Genomic DNA, 20722 nt, shown 5'->3' on the forward strand with positions numbered 1-20722 from the left:
AATGCTGAAAATGAACTTTGACCCAATTATAATGTTGCAGAAGATGAACTTTGACCAGATTAAAATGCCACAGAAGATGAACTTTGACCAGATTTTAATGCCGCAGAAGATAAACTTTGACCCGATTATAATGCCACAGAAGATGAACTTCAACCAGATTTTAATGCTGCAGAAGATGAACTTTGACCAGATTTTAATACCACAGAAGATAAACTTTGACCCAATTATAATGTTGCAGAAGATGAACTTTGACCAGATTTTAATGTTGCAGAAGATGAACTTTGACCAGATTAAAATGCCACAGAAGATGAAGTTCAACCAGATTATAATGTTGCAGAAGATAAACGTTGACCAGATTATAATGCTGAAAATGAACTTTGACCCAATTATAATGTTGCAGAAGATGAACTTTGACCCGATTATAATGCTGCAGAAGATGAACTTTGACCAGATTAAAATGCCACAGAAGATGAACTTTGACCAGATTATAATGCCAATATCCGACTAATAGTAGAATATATTTTTATCGAGTGTAATGATTTTGACATCATGAAATGGAAACCTACTATCTGAATTAATTATATGTGATGATTTATGATTATGTTCCTTAGATATTTTGATAGAATGCAGTTTATATCTATGTATTGTTTTTTTTTGTTTTTTTCAGTCAGCAACAAAGGCCAAGACTGTGAGTGTTAAATCAGGAATCAAAGGTCCACCAGGGAAAAAGTAAGTACTCTATCAGAAGAAAGGGTTAGAGATTTTTTTTATTGAATCCCTGATGTGAGATAATGTTGTTGATGTGGATCTCATATGTGAGGGTGTGAATTTGCATGCAACAATAACTTTTTAAAATTTTTTTATGCTTCCATGGGAACCTTAAAAGTGCTGGAATATGGCCTTTTAAATTCAAGGCTTTAAAATTCTTGAGACTGAGCTTTTTAGTTTTGCTCCATCAAAAATTATTTTGTATTAGAAGAGCTTATGGGATGGACTGTTTTCATTATCCATCCATTATCATCATTTTGTATCACTACTTTTCATAGCTATTTGGAGAATTGTCATGAAATTGTACACACACATTCATCGCAAAGTCTAGTTTGTACTAAATGAAAATGGTACTGCCCAGGTATCCAGTATGGCCACCAAAGCAGTCGTCTTGAAAGTGTTATTGCTTCTTCTTCTGAATGGATGGTCATATCAGAAGTGAGGGAGGGGGCACCAAAAGATTTCTTTGATGTCAGCTTGGTGTCAAATAAAAATGGTGCCAATCTGACATACAGTAAGGCAACAATCACAGTCATCTTGAAAATCTCGTTATTACTACTCATGCATTAAGAGTCATATCAGCATGGGGGTTTCACAAGAAGACTAATTACGATATATATTTGGTCCTTAATAAAATTGTTGATGATCTGACATTCAGTATGGCCACCATGGCAACTGTCTTGAAAATATTGCTATTACTATTCTAAAATTGATGGTCATATTTATGAAAAGACTTCCATTGCTTAGCTTTCAGATCTTGTCACTTACCGTTAAGGTGGTCAAACTTATTTTCTATTTCTACATTTATTCAGTTATTACTTGAAGAAACAATTTTCACAAATCGTGTCTGAAATGGTAATAGCCTATGGTCTTGATTACACAAACACACAGTGGCTGTTAGAACAATTGCTTGCATGACCCTTAATTTTGGACTAAAGACAATATGTTTGGGCATCCAAAACACAGGGTACAATGGTACACTAAATTAGGTTTAGATAATAATGATTGATAATGGACATACTTTGTGTTAAAGGCAAGATATTTTTGTTTTTGGACTCAGGCCTATTGCTGGTGACTTTACAAAATCAAAAGCCCTGACTCAAATTCCACAAGCCCTGACTCAAATTCCACAAGCCCTGACTTGAATTCTATGTGTCCAAAAGTTTTTTTAAAAACTATTATTTGTCACAATGTTGCAATAGCTGTACTTTAAATATGAAAAGAAATAAAATCATATTAAACTTTTTAAATGTTTTAATTCAGATCTCAAAATATTTCATGTAAAGCAGTCTTCCCTGCATGTCGTATCAACCATTGTCCAGTTGCTCTGTCAGGATCCGCCTTACTCATTGGATTAGCAGTGTAAAGGATCCCCCTTACTCATTGGATTAGCAGTGTAAAGGATCCGCCTTACTCATTGGATTAGCAGTGTCAAGGATCCCCCTTACTCATTGGATTAGCATTGTCAAGGTTCGCTGCATCTGATGTGTGGCTTGCTTTGTACAGTTTCTCTTTATACCTTTGTTTGTCATTTTTTGGTTGATCTTTCCATTCCTGCTGAAATCATTTTTTGGTTGATCTTTCTGTTCCTGCTGAAATCATTTTTTGGTTTATCTTTCGTTTTTTCTTGCCTCTGCCAAAGAATGGCTGATTTTTAATCAAAGACTTAAAAACTGTCATGGACCACTTTTGATGCTTATTTTTGTAAATGTATAGCACCTAAATACACCCATAAGTTAATAAGTTAACAGCTTGTTGTCTACACGTTAACCTTAATCTGATTACTCAGCCATTGGGGATAGATTCATTCCAGATGGCCTTTTTCTCTGTGTAACCCTTTTATGTTGAAATTTGTTCAAAATAAGCACTTACGTTTTATATCTCAGTATTTCTAAGTTATGACATTTTCAGCTGAATATCTGCTTTTGACAAGACCTTAGATTGTGGATCTAAAAAATGTCATTATAATGGGATCTGAGATAAAGAAACAGACTTAGCAAAAATGCATTCATCTTACAGGTCATTATGCAGTATATGTTTTTGGCTTGGATTGGTTCCAGTCCTTCCGTGCATATGGCCTAGTTCCCATTCTCTTATGAAATTTAGTTTTTATTGCTAGTTATAGTAACAAAATGTGTGGACTTTCTACAATTAGTATGCAGTTTGTGTCAAGGGAGGCAACTCAGGTTTGGTAAAGGGTGAGACCTGAAGTAGTTTTCACCCTGGGATATTGTTCACCGATGGTAATACTTGAATTAATAATAGAAACTGACTCTAAAAAGATAACCACAACAATTTCTCAAATAATGTTTCAGAGTTTAATATAAATAATCTGGTGACATATAAATAAAAGAAATTTTTGGAAAACAATATAAAGATTATTTAGAACAGGGACCATGACTAGCAGTATTACTGGAGTTCTGTTCTTCCATCCATCTTTTGTAGCATGTCAACCCTAAAGGCCATTAGTATTCCAAGTACTTTGATTACCTGCATCTGCTGATACACTACTACATGATCCATTGAGAAGTCATTATATGTGGATTTTATTGGTATTGCTGATTAGCAAATGGTGACAAGTGTATATCAGGAGGAGTCATTATATATGGATTTTTTCGGTATTGCTGATTAGTGAATGGTGACAAGTGTATATTAGAGATACAATGGCTTTTTCATTTTACAGAATTTAATGATGCTTAGATATTGTGTTTACATGAACAATTTTCATTTTCAGAATGAAAACAGCAAAAAGTCCTCGATCAAGGCCAGCACATCGAGTGGACCCTGGTTACTCCTTGTATTCTTCCAACTCGGAGGATCAAGTTAAATCAGCATTTACAGAGATGGAAACCTGTGAAAAAATTCTGAGCCAACTTCGTGCTAAAAGAAAAGGTATAACTTTATCCATTTTATTAAAAGAATATTTAAAAATCTTTTCTATCCAAGATATATTTAACTGATTATCTTATTGTGTTGCCTTAAGTTTTTGTCAGACAAAAATTGTGTTGGTTGTTATATTTTTAATTTAACAGCTTGGAGGACACAGGTCTTTCTGGCAGCAATGACATAATTGAGGGCATCATTTTAAATTTATTGGTATAACATTTTATGGTTTGTTTATAAGATACTTATTTGTAAGTACTTAATTTTGTAGATTGGCAATGAAACAAACAAAAGTCATGATAAAATATTGTGTGTTTTATCTCTGTAAAAATGTATACTTTCATTCAATTCCGAAAAAAAAGGTTTAATACCATGTATTATAAGTAAAGTGTTCATTAAGGGCACTAAGCAGACATCTGAGTCAATAACAGAGATCCTTTTGTTTACATGGAGTAACAAGCTTAATTATATTGTTGTAAATAAGACTGCACTTATCTTTTTTATTGTTCTTCAAGACCACCATCACAACATGAAGCTCTCAATAATTAGAGATTAGGTACTAAAATAATGTCATTAACAGCAAACTGGGCTTGTTCAAAGTAAGGCTCCTGTGTTTTCAGTATATAAACAGTTATGTGGCAGTTTATTCTCTCAACTGTCAAAGTGTCACTGAAATAGTGGTCAAAGAATGGGAAACGTGAAGTACAAACACTTGCCATTGCAGACCTGCCAGATGATATGGAGTCCCCTGTTTATTTATTGGATTTTGATATCAGAATGAACTCACTGCATGACTCATTATTGAAATTCGTTTTTAATAACCTCTCAAAACAGTTCTTAAGTATCACAATATTCTTCCAGGCCGTATGGTCTGGTGCCTAAAAATTATCAGTATTCTTCCGGGCCTTAAAAGTCTTGTGCCTGAAAAATGTCACAGGAATGCTTAGCAAGTTTTGAGTATCCAGTTAGCTAGTGTCAATTTGTGAAGCATAGCTAAGATATGGATACCTCTTGCTGAAGATGTATTCATTGTTGTTGCTATATGTGTCACTGCTAATTCATGTCACTGTGATTCTCCAGCAGTGTTGCATGTACAATCAAGAACCTTGATGGGTATATTCATTGTAGAGTTTACTCCTTATGTCAGGAAATACTGTTTTATAGAACTACGTTTCACACTCCATTGACTTTGCAGCATGTTTCGAATTAGAACAGGCAGGACCTTAGATTCTGTGAAATTCTTGCTTGTATATATATTTCTGTTACAGTAATGTCAGAAAAGGAGAAAAGCAGAAGCAGCACTGTAAAAATAGGGGAACCTGACAATATATTTCAACCTGGCACTATGGACAGGGACATTGGGGTGACATCAGCTCTACATAGTAAGACCTTAACACTTATAAATATACCTGTTTTAATGGCATTTCTTCTTCAGATACATTATCAAATCATTGTATGTAAGGAGTCCTTCCAGCACCTCACAAATTCAGCCTTCCCAAAGGAAAATAGATGCAAACAACTTCTTCTGCTTTGGATTGGCATTAAAAGTGCTAAAATATTGTCTGTTAAGCAAGATGGAAGTCAGCTGAGAGTGGTCTTCCCTTAGAGGAATTGCAGCAGATCTCATCTGTTGACAGTTACTAATTACTTGTCAGCATGCTTATTCTTTGATTTGGGGGCCCTGGGTGGCCACATGGTCTTAAATGCTTGCCTTTAACAATCACTGCCATCTCACCACATCTCTGCATGGGTTTGAATCATGGACTTGGCCATTGTGGGTATGTGAGAAGCTTGACAGTAGCTACCCATGTGTCAGTGATTCTTACTGGGGTTTTCCTGGGTTCTTCCTCCATTAGTTATACTGGCCATCATGTATAGCTTGTCATGTGGTGAAAATGGCATTTAATCAAAACAAAAAGAACATTATTCCTGTCAGTTTGGTGTACTTTCTCAAGTATTAAGTGATCCAAGGAATTTTCTCGTTATAAAAGAAGCATGCTGCATATATTCTCTCACTGGATTTCACTCTCACGTCGTTGTAATTGAATATTTTGTACCTAATTTGTTTCTTCTGAATTCAACACTTATGCATGTTTGGTTGCTCACATCTATCAAAAGTCTTGGGGGACTCGTGGAATTTTGCTTGTAATTATTCTATTGGACATCTTGAAGCAAGAAAAAAGACAATCTAAAACATACAAAAGGAAATCATTACAGCTAGGATCATTCAGCTGTGCCAAGAAACTGAAAATAAGAAAATTCCTGACAAATTCCAACTTTCATATAATGATATACCTCTGCTTCTGATTATCAAGACATTTGATTTTGCACACAGAGTATCTTAATCACCAGAACTTGATTACACAAAAGCTATCTTAATCACCAGAACTTGATTACACAAAAGCTGTCTTAATCACCAGAACTTGATTACACAAAAGCTGTCTTAATCGCCAGAACTTGATTACACAAAAGCTGTCTTAATCACCAGAACTTGATTACACAAAAGCTGTCTTAATCGCCAGAACTTGATTACACAAAAGCTGTCTTAATTGCCTGAACTTGATTCACAAAAGCTGTCTTAATCACCAGAACTTGATTACACAAAATCTGTCTTAATTGCCAGAACTTGATTACACAAAAGCTGTCTTAATCACCAGAACTAGGTTACAAAAAAGCTGTCTTAATCACCAGAACTAGATTACACAAAAGCTGTCTTAATTAACAGAACTAGATTACACAAAAGCTGTCTTAATCACCAGAATTAGATTACACAAGAGCTGTCTTAATTGCCATAACTAGATTACACAAAAGCTGTCTTAATTAACAGAACTAGATTACACAAAAGATGTCTTAATCACCAGAACTTGATTACACAAAAGCTGCCTTAATCGCCAGAACTTGATTACATAAAAGCTGTCTTAATCAACAGAACTAGATTACACAAAAGCTGTCTTAATCGCTAGAACTAGATTACACAAAAGTTGTCTTAATTAACAGAACTAGATTACACAAAAGCTGTCTTAATCAACAGAACTGGATTACACAAAAGCTGTCTTAATCACCAGAACTAAATTACACAAAAATTGTCTTAATTAACAGAACTAGATTACACAAAAGCTGTCTTAATCACCAGAACTAGATTACACAAAAGCTGTCTTAATTAACAGAACTAGATTACACAAAAGCTGTCTTAATCACCAATACTTGATTACAGAGAAGCTGTCTTAATCACCAGAACTTGATTACACAAAAGCTGTCTTGATCACCAGAACTAGATTACACAAAAGCTGTCTTAATCACCAGAACTAAATTACACAAAAGCTGTCTTAATTAACAGAACTAGATTACACAAAAGCTGTCTTAATCACCAGAACTATATTACACAAAAGCTGTCTTAATTAACAGAACTAGATTACACAAAAGCTGCCTTAATCGCCAGAACTTGATTACATAAAAGCTGTCTTAATCAACAGAACTAGATTACACAAAAGCTGTCTTAATTGCTAGAACTAGATTACACAAAAGTTGTCTTAATTAACAGAACTAGATTACACAAAAGCTGTCTTAATCAACAGAACTAGATTACACAAAAGCTGTCTTAATCACCAGAACTAAATTACACAAAAATTGTCTTAATTAACAGAACTAGATTACACAAAAGCTGTCTTAATCACCAGAACTAGATTACACAAAAGCTGTCTTAATTAACAGAACTAGATTACACAAAAGCTGTCTTAATCACCAATACTTGATTACAGAAAAGCTGTCTTAATCACCAGAACTTGATTACACAAAAGCTGTCTTGATCACCAGAACTAGATTACACAAAAGCTGTCTTAATCACCAGAACTAAATTACACAAAAGCTGTCTTAATTAACAGAACTAGATTACACAAAAGCTGTCTTAATCACCAGAACTATATTACACAAAAGCTGTCTTAATTAACAGAACTAGATTACACAAAAGCTGTCTTAATCACCAATACTTGATTACACAAAAGCTGTCTTAATCACCAGAACTTGATTACACAAAAGCTGTCTTAATCACCAGAACTAGATTACAGAAAAATCTGTCTTCATTAACAGAACTAGATTACACAAAAGATGTCTTAATCACCAGAACTTGATTACACAAAAGCTGTCTTAATCACCAGAACTTATCGTTGAATGATTAGCTGCTGGAGATCAAGGTTTGCATAGCTGCCTGTACACCCAGCTAGGGTGCCCATCTCCTGCCTTACTTCCAAGAAGTGAATGGGCTATAGCCCCTTTATGAGCAGTCATTGTACATCAACCACCTGGATATGATGGTCATAGAGAATGCCTTTCTCAACTGGCAAGAAGTGCTGTCTCAAAAGGAAAGATGTTCCAAGAAATTTGCTTTTGCAAGATGTATCCAATGGTAAGGAGAAACAGAATCCCTATACCTTGTTTGTGATTTTCTCAGGTGGTGTCATCTACAAATCCAATGCAAATCTGCACTTCCCAGGTGAGCTCATGGTTCTAGCAGACACACAGTTAAGATGGAATCAAACAATTCACACAGAATGGTCCATTTTGATTTGTCCATGTTGACATCTAGGATAAGGGGATGTGACTCCCTCTAACTCATACCTATTCACCTAGTATGTTATGTCTGGATAATGTAACCAGTGTTGGAAATATTTCTTCAGTAATCATAATATAGGCACTCTATCCCATATACTCTTCACAATTGGATTCTGAGAAGAGCATGTACTTCCACAGCAACACTAATTGACAAATGGAAAAACCATACCTAATTTGGATCTCAGAAAACAAAAAACATTTTTGAGCACTAAGTGTCTACACAATCCATAAGACATTAACTTCTTGTTTTGTGTGGAGGCTGTATTTGCTAGGTAGTGAAAGGTCTCCTTGTATGTACAACTGGATAAGTGTAATAGAAAAAAAAACATTTGGCAGCAAAACATTTTGAAAAATAATTGAAATATACAATATATCAACTTATCCTGCATATTCTGTGTATATTAGATCAAGCATGAGGTGATCTTGTGTGTTAAGGACGCTTGAGAACCTGGGCAAAAACAATTTAACCTTGCCCTTGCCCCTTTAGGGTGATAACTTTTCTAGTCAAGTTGGTAGAGTATTGGACTCGTAATCCAAGGAATGCAGGGTTCTATACCATCTAGGCCAGCCATATCAGCTATTGGACTTGTAATCCAAGGAATGCAGGGTTCCATACCATCTAGGCCAGCCATATCAGCTATTGGACTTGTAATCCAAGGAATGCAGGGTTCTATACCATCTAGGCCAGCCAAGTCAGCTATTGGACTTGTAATCCAAGGAATGCAGGGTTCTATACCATCTAGGGCAGCCATATCAGCTATTGGACTTGTAATCCAAGGAATGCAGGGTTTTATACCATCTAGGGCAGCCATATCAGCTATTGGACTTGTAATCCAAGGAATGCAGGGTTCTATACCATTTAGGCCAGTCAAGTCAGCTGTCTCATTGTATTCTCAGGTACCAAACATGTTGGGGTGGCTTGCACTTTCTTGGGTTAAGAAAGAAACATAATGATTTTAGGGTCTAAGGCTAAATTTCAAGGTCACTGTTACTGAATGAATAAAACTAGTTAAGGCCAGTAAGAAAACAGGTTTCTGCACATTAATTTTAGACAGCATACTTTGAGTCCTGGTCATTGAGACCCATTAGTCAGAAATCTACAGTCAACACTACCCTACTATTGCCAGCTATACTATTGCCTGCAAGACTGTTGCCTGCTATACTATTGCCTACTGTAATATTGCCTACTATACTATTGCCTGCTATACTATTGCCAGCTATACTGTTGCCTGCTATACTATTGCCAACTGTAATATTGCCTACTATACTATTGCCTGCAAGACTGTTGCCTGCAGAGGAGACAATTAATCACAATGTAGCCATATAATATATATTTCATGCTACTCTTGCTTTAAACTGAAAAAACTTGGAAAATATTTTTTATCCAAATGGTCTTATTTCAAAGTGTCATTGATTTTATTCTTACATTTATATTGTGGTATTTTAACTTTGTGCAAAGTATGGATTGCTCATATTTGTTCACCAGTTGTTGCACGCCAGTAGTTGCTTACCAGTGGTTGCAAAATGAAAATATTTCAAATCACCTTTTAGGCCGGACTGTGGGACTCAGTGACTAGATATCATCCTGTATTCCATTTCACGTCTAAATATCTCTTGGTTATCTGTACAGGAAAAATAATTGATACAAGGTAGATATAGTGCCGAGAAATACATTTACAAGAGCGTGATATTGTATGGGACCATTCTGGCTTTGGCCCCCAACTTCTAATAATTTTAAGGTTTTTAAACTAATATTTATTAGTAATATTTTAGAGACAAATGTTATTACATATTTGTCTCTTTTAGTCGAAGAGTAACAATGACTTACATAAACGTGTTGAATACTTAATGTCACAAATGGTGATTTAGTAGCTTAAAAGCAATTATAGTCAATGTTTGGACATTTTAGGTGGAAATGGCCCTGTACCCGCAGAACAATTTTTTGCAAACATGTACACATTGAATCTTGTGAAAATACATGGTATATTAGAATTGAAATGGTTCCAGGAATAGTGGATTTAAAATAATTTTAAATATGATGAGAAAGTGCCAAATCCAGTACTCTATACTACTGGGCAGTATTATTTTATTATATAAATCTGAAGCCATCATTTATATATTTACACATGTACAAAATTTATAAATGTGTTGCTTGTACATTTGCCATTCTTAATCAGAAGTACAAAATATACATACTTGAGTTTTTGGAGTTGTCCCTAATACTATATCTCCTTCCTTGGTCTTGATTGATCATTTTTGGGATGCGGCTTCATGAAATTCATTTTATTTTATTTTAATAAAATATTCCTGTAATTTAAGTTTCATACAGTATAATTCAAACATTTCAAGCAGTGTCTTGTAGTTTTCTAAGCTTTATTAGTTTGAAAACATATAAGAAAAATATGGTGGGTTTTACATGAAATTGATATGCATTAACAGACAAGTTTCTTTTCATATACAGCTAGGTACTGTACTTAATGGTATGCATATATTTAATATGTCGCTATTAATGTGGTACGGTCATGTAGTTTTAGCCTTGTCCATTTTTTAAGTTTGACCATCTGTCAGTCAGTCTGACCACCCATCTATTAGTCTGACCAACCATCTGTCAGTCTGACCAACCATCTGTTTGTCAATGTGACCACTGATCTGTTAGTCTGACCATCCATTAGTCTGACCATCCATCTGTCCAATTAAGTTTTGTACTTAGGTAAATTCTGTGATGGGATAGATGTTGTTTCTGTCATGATGGCATTGTCATCAGTATTGGCATTTAGCTCAGTTGTTTCGTGTTAATGACACTTGCCTACTTATTCATGAAACATGACAAGTTATACGAACGGAATGTTTTCACCAATAGATTTCTTATGTCTTCTAGGTCCTAAATGAACATGGTGCTGAGCTAGCATCCAGAATGGCAGTTATATTTAGTTTTCTTTATATCACTATTACTCCTGAATATAAAGTCCTATTGACATGCGGTTTTCATCGGAAGACTTGTTATTGTCTAGACAGTCCAGAAAAAAATGTTGCTGATCTGACATCCTCATTGTCCAACTTGAAATTTTGTTATTGCTACTCCTCCTATTGTCATATTGACATTAGGTTTTTACCAGAACACTGTATGTTATTCTAGTTGGTCCTGAAAAAAAATGGTCCCAGTCTGACTTCCAATATGGCTGCTAGTTTACAAAAACTTGTTATTGTTACAGAAAGTCATAAGCTGGGTTTTTTTATCTTCACAGTACAACTTTTTATGATGGTCCTAAATGAAAATGGCACTAACCTGACATTGTATAACAGTTACTGTTTCAGCCATTCTTGAAAATCTTGTCATTGCTACGTGTCCTAAATGGAATGTTTTATTGCCATCAGGTTTTCACTAAAAGGCTTCTTATGGCGTCTTTTTGGGCCAAATCAAAACTAATGCTGATCTGATATCAAGCATTGCCACCATTATGATAATCTAAATCATTTTATAGCTACTCCTCCGAAATTAATGGTCAAATTTACATGGGATTTTTTTTAATCAAAAGACTTCAAATGATATTTAGTTGGTCGAAAATGAAAATGATGCCCATCTTACACCCACTTTGAAAATCTTGCTATTGCTCTGAAATAACTGAGATGATTTCAACATTCAACATTTAGAAATAAGAAATGGGTTCATCTTGAAATCCTGGAAATTCATTTTGATCAGTAGAGCATCAGTCCTTTCAAGGGACTCTTGTTATATGATTCAAACATTTTTCTTGTCTTTTGTTTAGGTTTTTTTTTTATTAACAAAAATACTTGAACCCAGCTATATGAGTCAAACATATTTTAATTTTTTTTATTTTTTATTTTTTATATGAAAAAGTACTTGAACTCAGAGAAAAACACCAACTGTCATAGCAGTGTGACAATGATTTTCTTTATTTCTTTTGCAGTGTATGAAAATAGACCTCATACTGAAGGACAGTTTCTGAGACAGTTCACAGATATTGAACCCAGTACAAACATCCCTTTCAACAGACGCTTGACTTCTTCTACACCTGACCCAGACAGGCTTTTCTTTGACCTTGATGGGACTGCATCTCATGATCCCTTGTTACAGGATATTCCAGAAAGGGATGTTAATTCAGCCTTTTCAAGAAATACCATCAACCATAACCCACTTCCAAATCATTTTGGAGCAGATTTTGTAAATTCCATTAGGGCAGCATATTACTCAGGGTCTCAAAATAATCATGGAACAATGAATTTTCAGTCCTCAGACAAAAATCTTGAAGATCCAGCTATGACTGGTAGCCTTGGATTTTATCCAAATTTAAATGGTTTTCAAAGGCAAGTTGGCGAATTAGTCCAGACTGGTTCCCAAGGTCAACAAACTGGTTCTCTTCCCCAGTTTATGATTGATGGGGATTTCTATGACAGAAGAGGAAGTGATATTGGAGCTTTCCAACCTTACCTTAATAGAGAATCTCTGGGGTTTGTTCCTGTGCCATTTATGCTTAGAGATGCAGCTACATCTCCATTAAATGCATTCAACCAGACTCCACCTACTTCACTCAAAGAAAGAGAAACAGTAGAACTTGTTTCCAGTAGGTCTGGAAACTCAGGTTCATCTGATAAACCTGTGAGTGTTGGAAACACCACACATACAAGTGGGACTGACTATGCTCCCTTACCAAGGCCAGCAGTCCCAGAAAGAGGGCAAGTTGACAGAGTGGCTATTCCAGGACCCTATGGGGCCACATTGTATAGGCTTGATGGGGGTCTGTACGAGCTGCACTCTGTGACAGAGACAAACAAGTCATCATCTCAGGGCTTGGCTTACTCTGCACCTAGTACTCCAGTGAGGAAAATTTCTCCCTCAAGGAGCCCCAAGCCTAGTCCAAAAGAGCAGAGGTCATCAAACCAGCAGCAGGTTTGGGAGGCACCAGAAAGGGATTCTTCAGGTACAAGCAGTAAACAGAAGTCAGCATCCAGTACGCCTGACAAAAATTCAAAAGAGTCTAGTGATACTTTTACAGTAGATTCTAAGAATATGTCAGTAAATAGTGCAGTTACAAACACTTCTACTCTAACTTCTACAAGTACAATTCAAAGTGGACAAGCCCAAGTTGGAGTGAATATTCCAGCTGTTTTAATTGGTGGTACAAACTTTTCTGCACAGAATGTTCCACAAAATGTGATTGGTTATATTCCAACCTTAAATCAAAGTCAGTTATCAGGAACTGACCAGTCAAGTACTCATTTGATTTACGTACCTAACTATGGATTGGTGAGAATGCTAAATCAGGGGCTGCCTTCAGGAGTTCAAGGGCAGACACCTTTAGCACAGTCCAGTGAAACGATGCAAGCTGCAAGCCAAAGGGAAATAAATTCTGCTTACCTGGGAGTACAATATCCATCATCCAGCAGCGAAGATATGAGTGTGAAGCAATTCAGACATCTTTTGAAGGAGTTAAAGGAATGCAATAAAGTTACAAGTGAGTATCACTTTCTCATGCAAATACCTACAGGGATCTTTGTTATCCAGGGTCTGTTCTAGAACTGAAAATTTAAGGGTAAATTACACCCCAGTTGGAGAAGAAGAAAAAAAACTGAGGTGGGGATGGTTGAATCAAGGGAGGATTTATGAAAGTAAATAAAAGGATAGGATTTGAAGAGATTTTGTTTGGTCAGTGGAATAATTTATAGACATATGCTTGAATCCTGCAATTACATGCCCTTTCATTTGGAAACAGTTGAATCACAATTGTTTTATTCAGTTAGCTATTTCTGAAACATGAATGAAATAGGTTGTCTTTTTCTGTTATGTCACTGAGTAGAAATATGTAGATGCTAAGTTGTGTCCTACAAAGTCAGCCCCCATGTATGCTTTATCAGAGTTTCACTTTTTAATTCTCATTCACTTCTAGATAATTTCAAAATTTGGTTCTCATCCATCAATATGCATGCAACCAGTCATAGAAGAATGACAATATAAAAATGACTGCCATTTGCAATTGGAAAACATGTAGAAACTCAGACCAATTTGCTGTATGTCTTGTTTATTCCTCAGACATAATCATATGAATGCAGTTATAGCAAATCATATCATATGAAAGAAATTATCCTGAAAAAATGCTTTATAAATGAAATTATCATGAAAAATGTTGTTATTAGCAAATCACATCATATAAATGAAATTATCCTGTAAAAATGCTGTCTTTATCAAATCATACCATATAAATGAAATTATCCCGTAAAAATGCTGTTATTAGCAAATCATACCATATAAATGAAATTATCCCGTAAAAATGCTGTCATTAGCAAATCACACCATATAAATGAAATTACCCCGTAAAAATGCTGTTATTAGCAAATCACACCATATAAATGAAATTATCCTATAAAAATGCTGTCTTTAGCAAATCGTATCATATAAATGGGGGGCCCCGAGTGGTCTAAAGCGCTCTCCATTACGGATCACTGCCATCTCACCTCTGCGCCGGTTCGAGTCTCGGATTCAGCCAATGTGGGTATGTGAGAAAGCTTGCCAGTAGCTTCTTGTGGGTAGGTGGTTCTTTCAGAGGTTTTCCCCAGTTCTTCCTTCACCATTAATACTGGCCGCCATGTATAGCCTATCATGTGCTGAAAAATGGCGTTAAACCCCACAACAACAACAACAACATATAAATGAAATTATCCTTTAAAAATGCTGTCTTTAACAAATCATATCATAGAAATGAAATTATCCTGTAAAAATGCTCACTTTAGCAAATCACACCATATGAATAAATTTATCCCGTAAAAATGCTGTTATTAGCAAATCATGTCATATAAATGAAATTATACTATAAAAATGCTCTCTTTAGCAAATCACACCATATTAATGAATTTATCCCATAAAAATGCTGTTATTAGCAAATCAGATCATATAAATGAAATTATCCTGTAAAAATACCGTCTTTAGCAAATCATACCATATAAGTGAAATTATCCCGTAAAAATGTTGTTATTAGCAAATCATATCATATAAATGAATTATCCCGTAAAAATGCTGTCTTTAGCAAATCACACCATATGAATGAAATTGAATGAAATTATCCTGTAAAAATCCTGTTATTAGCAAATCACATCATATGAATGAAGTTATCCTGTAAAAATGCTGTCTTTAGCAAATCACACCATCTGAATGAAATTATCCCATAAAAATGCTGTCTTTAGCAAATCACACCATCTGAATGAAATTATCCCGTAAAAATGCTGTTATTAGCAAATCACACCATCTGAATGAAATTATCCCATAAAAATGCTGTCTTTAGCAAATCACACCATATGAATGAAATTATCCCGTTAAAATGCTGTCTTTAGCAAATCACATCTTATGAATGAAATTATCCCGTAAAAATGCTGTTATTAGCAAATCATATCATAGAAATGAAATTATCCTATAAAAATGCTGTCTTTATCAAATCACACCATATAAATGAAATTATCCCATTAAAATGCTGTTATTAGCAAATCACACCATATAAATGAAATTATCCGATAAAAATGCTGTTATTAGCAAATCCTGAGCATATTAGAGTGATGTAAAACATTAAATATGTTGTCTTGAACAAACTTCACTCTACATTGAAATCTTTTAAGACCAGAAACACTCTGAAGCAAATGAAAACTAAAAGAACCATGTATTTGGGATGTTGATTAACTTTAAGACCAGAAACACTCTGAAGCAAATGAAAACTAAAAGAACCATGTATTTGGGATGTTGATTAACTTTAAGACCAGAAACACTCTGAAGCAAATGAAAACTAAAAGAACCGTGTATTTGGGATGTTGATTAACTTTAAGACCAGAAACACTCTGAAGCAAATGAAAACTAAAAGAACCGTGTATTTGGGATGTTGATTAACTTTAAGACCAGAAACACTCTGAAGCAAATGAAAACTAAAAGAACCGTGTATTTGGGATGTTGATTAACTTTAAGACCAGAAACACTCTGAAGCAAATGAAAACTAAAAGAACCGTGTATTTGGGATGTTGATTAACTTTAAGACCAGAAACACTCTGAAGCAAATGAAAACTAAAAGAACCGTGTATTTGGGATGTTGATTAACTTTAAGACCAGAAACACTCTGAAGCAAATGAAAACTAAAAGAACCGTGTATTTGGGATGTTGATTAACTTTAAGACCAGAAACACTCTGAAGCAAATGAAAACTAAAAGAACCGTGTATTTGGGATGTTGATTAACTTTAAGACCAGAAACACTCTGAAGCAAATGAAAACTAAAAGAACCGTGTATTTGATTAAGTTTAGTTACTAGTCCAATGCTTTTCCAGAAAATAAACCCCACTTACTTTTATGTGATCGTTAGTGGATGCTGGGATGCTGGATGAGTCTCTTTTTGAGAATGGGTGAAATCTACTCCACAGAACCAAGTTGCAAAATGTTGCTTACTGGTATATTCTAAGCTGGTTGAAGCAGATGAGCAGTTCCCGTTTTCCATGGCAAGGGATTTGCATTGCAGAAATTTATCACTTCAGTTAGAAAATTATCCAGTAGCACTGAAGTACAGAAGAGTTGTTTAGTAATTGAAAATATTAACAGCTGAATCATTTTCATCCAGTAATAAGTAATATTGTGCTTTCGTGTCATCAGATCTTCATCCTTGTTGTTGTTGGGTTTAACGCCATTTTTCAGCACAAGATAGGCTATTTATGATGGCCAGTATAAATGGTGGAGGATGAAACCGGGAAAACCCCAGAAAGAACCACCGACCTACGAGAAGCTACTGGCAAGCTTTCTCACATACCCTCATTAGCCGAATCAGAGACTCAAACCCATGCAGGCAAAGGTGAGATGGCAGTGATCCGTAACGGTGACCATGCTGCCACTCAGGGCCCATATCATACTTGTACAAGCTGGGATGGGTTCTGTCAAAACTATAAATTTGTGTTTTTGAAAGATGGGAAAATTAAGGACCAGGCAACATTCATTTTCAAGAGGATTTCAGTTTACTGGGTTTTAAGTCTTGAGAGGTTTCATAGAATACCATATATAATTGCTTGTAAGTCATGTTTAAGTGTAAACAATATAGACCCTGATGTGTCGTTGCATAATGCACCAGCAGATCATGATCTTTGTTGTTAGTTCTGCTGATTGATCCTTACAAACTGCATAGACCCAGATATTTAGGTGCGTTATGCAATATCTGGGTCCATACAGTTTGCAATTGGGAGTATATACAGTATGACTGTGAGAAAAATAAAATGAAAGTTAGTTGGAAGAAAATAAATGTATTAATCACCATTCTCATACATGTAGGTCTGTAATGTTAGAAATTATAACATTTGTGTTCATCGTGTTGTGTTTGGGACAGATCTTTTTAAACACAGCATAATTTTAAACACAATTTTTAAAACCAAAATGCATGATGTTGGGTATATACAGTTTACAACACACTTTTACTCATGATTCTATTGGACCTCAGGTGGCTGAGCGGTCTAAATTGCTCACCTTTACCAATCGCTGACATCTCACCTCAGTCTGCATACGTTTGAGTCTCAGGCTCGGCCAATATGGGCATGTAAAAAACCCATGGATAGGTGATTCTTACTGGGTTCTTTCTCTGCCAGTCATTCCAGTCACCATATACAGCATATCTTGTACTGAATACTGTTTTTAAAAAAAATGACCAAGAACTCTGGCATAAAATTGGGTTCCAGAGTATTGTGATATTTCATATTTCTGTGACATTTATAAATCTTAAGTGTCTTCTTTATGTTTATTTGTACCAATGGTATTTTATGACTGGCCTGTGAAAGGCTGTTTTAAGGTTTCTCTTGTTGAATTCAGTCATCAAATCCCTAAATTCATCTTCATCATCATCACTCTTGAAAACTTGCAGTATGTCCTTATCGAACATTCTTCACTCCCCAGCAAATTACTCTCCTATTTTTAACTTTCCTCCAGCAGCTTTGTTACCATGTGTTCTGCATAGGCTGTGATGGTTAGCTGGCCTTTCATAAATTACGACTTTCTGAAATGGCCTGTGTTGACACTTTGTCCAGATTGCTCTAGTTGCCTAAGTGGTTAGAGTGCCTTGGATGCGGGAGGTCACAGGTTCGAACCCTGCCTGAACCATACCAGAGACTTTTACAAATAGTACTAGTAGCTGCCATGCTAGGTACTCAGCATTATGAGGTTATTGGTAGGACTGGTTTGTCTGGTGTCAGGATAATATGACTGGGTGGGACATCATGCTACATGTATGTGGCATGATGCTCCAATGCTAGACGTCACTATAGACTGAATTTTTTTAAAGCTATGATACAAAAATCCAAATCACACACGGACACTTTGTCTAATAAATTTGTTTAGATTCAAGATCAAATGCAATATACTATGTGAAAGTTCAGGTCCAGTATTTTTTAAATATTTATTTGGACTGTTGTGACACGTCTAAAATATATCTCATTGCTGAAGATCGGCTTTGCCAAGACAATGCATTGTATCTAAGCATGGCTTATCAAAGCTAGCACCTTGAAAAAACCCACACTGAGTCAGTGAAGCATTGACAGTGTTTCCCCTTGGGCATATCACTAGCCAAGGTTCCGATAACCCTATCTACACCTTAGCAGATCAAATAGCTATATTGGTGCTTTGTCCAAGCGACATCTATTGGCTTTCATGTGTCACCTCCCTTAGTATGTGATGCCAACTAACCAATAGCGTGGTGCATTGTTCATCAGCTGAAAACAGTGGTGGCAGTTGACGTAAAAACTTTGTTTATATCTGTGTCAATGTTCATATTTCTAAACTGCCAAAGAACAAAATACAATGATTCTATGACATATTCCATCAAAAATCTATTTAAATTCTTGGAGAGTGACAGTTGTTCTCCAAAATGAACATTCTTTGTTGTTTCCTTAAATATGTGGTTTGAAGCAACTACAAAATTGACAAATATTGGTACCCGATCAGTAAGGGAATTCACCTTTACTACTAATAATAATACTAATAATAATAACAACTTTGTTTAATGATGGTAACTCAGTTAGTTAGAAAACAGACCTAATATTCCTTGAGGCCCTCTAAGATTCATGTACAAATATATATAGAGTGCATTCAGTCACTTCCCATTTATATATATATATATATATATATATATATATATATATATATATATATATATATAGATAGATAGATAGATAGTGCATTCAGTCACTACTCATTTTACACACACACACACACACACACATATATATATATATATATATATATAGTGCATTCAGTCACTACTCATTTTACAAATATATATATAGAGTGCATTCAGCTATAATTCCCTTTACCTCATTTGCGCTTCAGAAACCCCCATATTTTTAATTTGACCCCCCAGTTTTCATACCAAATTTGGTTTTTTACTCAGTCTGACCCCCAATTTTGACACCAAGTAGATTTTTGACTCATTTTTGCACCCCTAGGTGATACACTGATTCAGTCACTACCCATTTTACAAATATATATATATATATATATATATATATATATATAGTGCATTCAGTCACTACCCGTTTTACAAATACATGTTCATATATATTAATAATAAACACAGAATTACAGACCCAGACTATTTAAATATGTTAATTTGGTGGTAGCTAATGACACTGCAGTAATATATGATTTATCTGTTACAGAGGATGTAGAAATCAGTCGCTTGGTTACAGAATTGGAGCAGACAGTGAATAGCATCCCCCAGTTGGGGTTAGCATTCAACCTTCAGACTGAGATAGATTTAGCTTTACAACCCTTACGCAGTGAAAACTGCCAGCTTAGAAGGTATAGTATGACCTCACTTATATAAAATTTTGTCATTTGAATTAGCAGCAAGCTGACCTCATTGTAAAATTGGATGATTTGAATCATCAGCTGTCTGACCTCATTGTAATATTGGATGATCTGAATCATCAGTTTGACCTCATTATAATATTGGATGATCTGAAGCATCAGCAGTTTGACCTCTTTGTAATACTGGATGATCTGAATCATCAGCAGTCTGACCTCTTTGTAATACTGGATGATCCGAATAATCAGCAGTCTGACATCATTGTCATACTGGATGATCTGAATAATCAGCAGTCTGACATCATTGTAATATTAGATGATCTGAATCATCAGCAGTCTCACCTCATTGTAATATTAGATGATCTGAATAATCAGCAGTCTGACATCATTATAATATTAGGTGATCTGAATCATCAGCAGTCTGACCTCATTGTAATATTAGATGATCTGAATAATCAGCAGTCTGACATCATTGTAATATTAGATGATCTGAATAATCAGCAGTCTGACCTCATTGTCATACTGGATGATCTGAATAATCAGCAGTCTGACCTCATTGTCATAATGGATGATCTGAATCATCAGCTGACTGACCTCATTGTCATACTGGATGATCTGAATCATCTGCAGTCTGACCTCAT

At 35.2% G+C, this 20722-nt stretch overlaps 1 protein-coding gene across 1 annotated transcript in view; it reads left to right on the top strand.

Moving 5' to 3' along the window:
* Positions 1 to 20722, top strand: part of LOC149790786 (uncharacterized) — a 50117-nt gene that overhangs the window by 12198 nt on the left and 17197 nt on the right. Inside the window, exons 3-7 of the mRNA XM_089972850.1 lie at positions 668 to 729; positions 3503 to 3660; positions 4920 to 5033; positions 12189 to 13733; positions 19934 to 20075. Of these exons, the coding sequence (XP_089828976.1) occupies positions 668 to 729; positions 3503 to 3660; positions 4920 to 5033; positions 12189 to 13733; positions 19934 to 20075 (2021 nt within the window). The remainder of the gene's footprint in view (positions 1 to 667; positions 730 to 3502; positions 3661 to 4919; positions 5034 to 12188; positions 13734 to 19933; positions 20076 to 20722) is intronic.

The sequence above is a fragment of the Sinohyriopsis cumingii genome, chromosome 10, assembly GCF_028554795.1.
Source record: "Sinohyriopsis cumingii isolate HCF-2022 chromosome 10, ASM2855479v2, whole genome shotgun sequence".
NCBI classification, from domain to species: Eukaryota; Metazoa; Mollusca; class Bivalvia; order Unionida; family Unionidae; genus Sinohyriopsis; species Sinohyriopsis cumingii.